Genomic DNA, 5,474 nt, shown 5'->3' with positions numbered 1-5,474 from the left:
GCGGGTCTCGAACCCGCAGGCTCGGGCCATCCACTCACCTCAGCCTCCCAAAGGCGGGGGATCACAGGCTGAGCCACCAAGCCTGGCTCATTGTGGTTTTTTGAAAACATTTTTTATTTATATATGTATAATATATATATAACATATATAATTTTTTATTTTTATTTATATATATATTTTTTGAGTTGGAGTCTCGCTCTGTCGCCCAGGCTGGAGTACAGTAGCACACTCACCCTATTGTTGATCCTTCTGCCTCAGCCTTCCAAGTAGCTGGAACTACAGGTGTGCACTACCACACCCAGCTAACTTTTGATTTATTATAGAGATGAGGTCTCACCATGTTGTCCAGGCTAGTCTTGAACCCACGGGCTCAGGTAATCCTCTTGCCTCGGCCTCCCAAAGTGCTGGGATTGCAGGCATGAGCCGCCATGCCTGGCCAATTAATATTTTAAAAAAGAAAGTAGAGATGAGATCTTGCTATGTTGCCTAGGCTGGTCTCGAACTCCTGGACCCCTTGCCTCAGTCTCCCAAAGTGCTGGGTTACAGATGTGAGCTGCCGCACCCGGAAGCCACTGTGGTTTTGATTTGCATTTTCCAAATGATTGGTGATGTTGAGCATCTTTTTGTATATTTGTTGTCCATTTATAGGTCATCTTTGGAGAAATACCTGTTCAAGTCTTTTGCCCATTTTTAAGACAGGTTACTCATTTTTTTGTTATTGAGTTATAGGAGTTATTTATGTATTTTGGATATTTTCTTCCATTCCATGGTTGCCTTTTCACTCTACTGATTGTGTCCTTTCATATGCAAAAGTTTTCCATTTTGACGTCATCCAGTTTTACTATTTTTATTTTTGTTGCCTGTGAGCACTTGTGTATTTTAAAATTCCCATTGCCATGTAATATATCCAATGTTTTGCTTTTAATCATAGCCTGTATCTATTGTATTTTACTTTTCTGGTTTCCTAGTGATGGTCTCATTGATGTTTCCCACAATTATAGTCTACCATAGTTAATATTGTACTTGTTTATTTATGGCACTCTACAAAAACTCCTCTGTCATTTATACTCAGGAGGGGAATGTGTGCATGAAAGGGCATATACATACTTCAGTTTTACTAAATATTGCCAACTTTGTGCCTGAAATCTCTGACTCTGATCCCTTTTTGACATCATTTTAATATATTTTACTGGGAAACTGAGGTTACTCTTAGTCTCTGGCCATTTGAAGGATGTGGTTATGTGAAGTAGAATTGTTGGTGTCAGAGACTGTTGCAAAGCAAATGCCTGTTTTCTTCCTTGTTCTCCAGGTTGGACGATGGAGTGCTTCCAGGAGTGGGACTCCTACATCCACCTGGCTGTTCCCAGTATGTTCATGGTGTGCATTGAGTGGTGGACCTTTGAGGTCGGAACCTTCCTGGCAGGTTTGTCAGCCGTCCAGAAACCTCTCCACAGCCTGGCAAGTTATGTCTCCATAGCTGCCCGGGAAACTCACATTTTGCTTCTCCATCCTGCTCCATTTTATTGAACTCAGAGGTTTTCAAGCCTCAGCCATCAGCATACTCAAGTTGGGTGGGGCTTTAGCTCTACTGCAGCACCCTTCATTTTGTAAGTGAGGAAAGGGAGGCCACTGGTAAGAGGTTTGCCAAAGGTCATGAACCAACAGAACAAAAGCCCCACCCTAGGCCTCATGACCCTCTCAGACTAGCTTGTGCTTCAGCTGACTTCTGCCAGGCATCAGGCCAAGTTTCTGAGACATTTACAAACACAGAGTAACTGATTTGGCTTTGTTTTAGCCAAGGCCTATGTTTCTGTTGGAACTCTAATAAGTTGTGTCATAGATATTTACCTTAGCCATCTTGTTGCTAACAAAGTTGGGAACAAACAGTTGAGACAGAGGGTGATAATAACTGACATTGTCTTTTCAGTGGGCTCTTGCGTTTTTCAGTGGTCCCATCAACTGTCTATAGAAGGCTGTGGCCTTCTGTCTCTCCTCCCACCATGTGACCCCATGTGACTCTAGCAGCCTCACTTTTTTCTACTTTGAACCTGATTTTTTTTTTTAAAGTAATTCTTTTATTTATTTTATTTATTTTTCTGAGTTGGAGTCTCACTCTATCGCCCAGACTAGAGTGCAGTGGCCGCTCCTGGCCACCGCAGCCTCGCTTTGTTGCCCAGGCTGGAGTACAGTGGCACAATCTTGGCACCCCATAACCTCTATCTCCTGGGCTCCGGTGATCCTCCCACTTCACCTTCCCAAGTAGCAGGAACTACTGGCATATGCTACCACATCCTGCTAATTTTTCAATTTTTTTTTTTTGGAAGGATGAGATTTCCCTATTTTGCCCAGTTTGATCTCAAAGTCTTGGGATCCCACAATCCCCTCTCCCAAAGTGCTGGGATTACAAGTGTGAGCCACTGCACCCAGCTGAACCTGATGTTTTATTTTCTGGTGGAGTAGGGACTTGTTTAGGAGGAGTCTATGTCACATATGAGCTTCCTGAAGTAGGGGTAACTCCCCAAGGAAAGACCCCAAGTTTCTCCTCAGCACACAGTGAATTCTGCCATCAGATTATTCTTCTGGGGGGCTTATTCTTGGCTTCTCTTAAATTAAAATAAGTTCTAATTTCATAAGGAAAATGTTTTCTTTAATATACTTTTTGAAAAGTGTTTTGTGTGTGTATCTGTGCCTGCTACATTTCAGGACTGATTGATGTGACGGAGCTTGGAGCCCAGGGCATCGTCTATGAACTGTGCTCAGTGGCCTACATGGTAAGAACTTGGGAAAAACCTGGGATGAGACCCAGTACCTTCTCTGTATTAACTCTGCTGGGTTGTTGTCATTGCAGTCACTCAGCAGATGTGCACCAGGGCAAGGGAAGAATGAGACATCACAAGAGAGACAGCACAGCGTAGCGTAGTGGGGACATTGTGTGCCGAGGGCTGAGTCCCAGCCACACCACTCCCCAACTGTGTGATGATGTGAGCTTATGCCTTCACCTTTCTGAGCTTCAGTTTCCTGATAGACAAAATGGGGGGAAAATTCCTACTTTTCAGGTGAAGATTAAATGAGAATGCATGTAAAACATTCAGCACGTGCCTGGCACATTCATTCAACCCATCTGGAGTTGTGGCTAGGGTGCAAGTGGGGCTTGAGATGGAGATGGCTCCCACCCTTTGTGGCTTGTGGTCCAGTACGGAGACGGAGATAAACAAGTAAATAGATGAATAAGAGCATTGCAGATATCATATACAGTAAGTGCCATTAAAAAGAAAGTGTCTGAGATGCAAAAATACCGAGACAGAGGATACCTTTTTAGATATTTAGTCAGGAATGGTGTTTCTGCATTGCTGTTGAAGCTGAAAATTGAAGGGTGAGAAGAGCTGGCCTGGAAAACCCACAGGTGGGAACCCGCTGCAAAGCCTGGATCAAGGCTCTGTGAGGCACAGCTGAGGTGAGGAGTTAGTGAGGAGGAGCAAAAGGTAGTAGGAGGTTGGTAGCAGCACACTGGATTGTGGGCTTGGGAAGGACACAGCCATTCTTGCTGCTGTGGAAAAGCTAGCTTAGAGGGGCACAGGTATGGGGGGAACTGGGAGGGTGGAAGGAGGCTGTGGGAATCATGCAGGTGAGCAATCAGGAGCCTGCTAGTAGAGGAGGAGTAAAGGGAATGAGTCAGCCATGTGTAGAGGCAGAACCTGCAGGCCACAGTTGGGCTCTGATGATCCTTCCGCCTCAGCCTTCCAAGTAGCTGGGACTACAGGCGTGCGCTACCACGCCTGGCTAATTTTTTAAAAATTTAGTGTAGAGACGAGGTCTTGCCAAGTTGCCCAGGTGGATCTCGAACCCTCAGGCTCAGGCAATTCACTCGCCTTGGCCTTCCAAAGTACTAGGATTTCACCAAGCCACTGAACCTGGCCTCTTTCATTTTTTAATTTTATTTTTACTTTTATATCTTTAGGACAGGGTCTATCATGTGTTACCCAAGTTGGGCTCAAGTGATTCTCCCGCCTCAGCTTCCTGAGTAGCTGGGACTCCAGGCATGCACTATTTTATTCTTTTTTTTTTTTGAGTTGGAGTCCCACTCTGTCGCCCAGGCTGGAGTGCAGTGACATGTTCCCAGCCACCACAACCTCAACCTGCTGGGCTCAGGCGATCCTTCCTTCCCAGCCTTCCAAGTAGCCAGAACTACAGGTGCAGGCTACCACACCCAGTTAATTTTTTTATCTATTGTAGTGACGAGGTCTCACCAAGTTGCCTGGGCTGGTCTTGAACGCCTGGGCTCAGGCAGTCCTCTTGCTTCAGCCTCCCAAAGTGCTGGGATTCCAGGCTGAGCCACCGTGCCTGGCCTATTTTATTCTTTAAAAAGAAAAAATGTGATGGAAATGAAGTGATTATCTAGGGATGAAAATAAACAGTATCTAAGAGCAAGTCCCATGTAGAGGTCGAGAGTGGAAGGAAACTCAGCCAGAAGGACAGGGCAGGCCAGTGCGGAAGGAAGAAAATCAAGAGAACATGTCATGGAGGAAGTCAGGAAGGAAAGATGTTTCAACGCGAGGGAAATACTAGGCCAAGGGCCACAGGGAGGTAACATAGGATAAGGGTGGAGCATGTCCATTGTATTTAAGATCACTCATAGGGGATGAGAAGTGTGGGCCAGATTTGAGTGATTGACTTTCAGGGTAGGTGAAGGAGCAGGGACTACTGAAGCAGATAGTTCTCTCTGGAGGTTTGGTTGTTGATGGGAGGTGTGTGACCAAAGGAGGGATCTGGTTCTGCTTTTGTTTTTATTTATTTAATTAATTTATTTATTTTGAGTTGGAGTCTCACTCTGTCACCTAGACTGGAGTGCAATGGCCCCTCCCGGCCACCGCAGCCTCGACCTGCTGGGCTCCAGCGATCCTTCCGCTTCAGCCTTCCAAGTAGCTGGAACTACAGGCGAGCGCTACCACACCCGGCTAATTTTTTATTTATTGTAGAGATGAGGTCTTGTCAAGTTGCCCAGGCGGGTCTCGAACCCTCAGGCTCAGGCAATCCACTCACCTCGGCCTTCCAAAGTGCTGGGATTACAGGCTGAGCCACCGAGCCCGGCCCTCTGCTTTTGTTTTTAAATGGTGATAGTTTGGCAAAATTGCAAGATTCAAAATCACTTCACAAAAATCAATTGTATTTCTGTACACTACCAGTGTACAACCTGAAAATGAAATTAAGCATATTCCTACCCTACTGAAAGCCAAGTAGAAAGAAAAAAACAAACTTATGTTTGCTAATTTAAAAAAAAAATGAAATTAAGAAAACAATTCCAAAAATGAAATTAAGTAAATAAAACCAAAGCATCAGAAAGAAGAAAATACTTAGAAATATATTCAGCCAAAAGAGTGCAAAACTTGTACACGGAAAACTACAAAATACTGGGGGGGGGGGGGCCCCCAAAATGTAGACACATTTTAAGATGTGTTATCTATATATTACTTTTC

General features: G+C 44.8%; 1 protein-coding gene across 1 annotated transcript in view; it reads left to right on the top strand.

Annotated features, from left to right (window-relative positions):
- LOC103273103 (multidrug and toxin extrusion protein 2-like) overlaps window positions 1-5,474 on the top strand; it is a 46,093-nt gene that overhangs the window by 10,674 nt on the left and 29,945 nt on the right. The window contains exons 8-9 of the mRNA XM_021718806.1: window positions 1,310-1,423; window positions 2,704-2,771. Of these exons, the coding sequence (XP_021574481.1) occupies window positions 1,310-1,423; window positions 2,704-2,771 (182 nt within the window). The remainder of the gene's footprint in view (window positions 1-1,309; window positions 1,424-2,703; window positions 2,772-5,474) is intronic.

The sequence above is a fragment of the Carlito syrichta genome, unplaced genomic scaffold (genome assembly GCF_000164805.1).
Source record: "Carlito syrichta isolate Samal-C Ts95f unplaced genomic scaffold, Tarsius_syrichta-2.0.1 Scaffold313533, whole genome shotgun sequence".
Classification (NCBI taxonomy): Eukaryota; Metazoa; Chordata; class Mammalia; order Primates; family Tarsiidae; genus Carlito; species Carlito syrichta.
The sequence above is the reverse complement of the archived record's forward strand: the minus strand, read 5'-3'. Positions and strand labels throughout refer to the sequence as shown.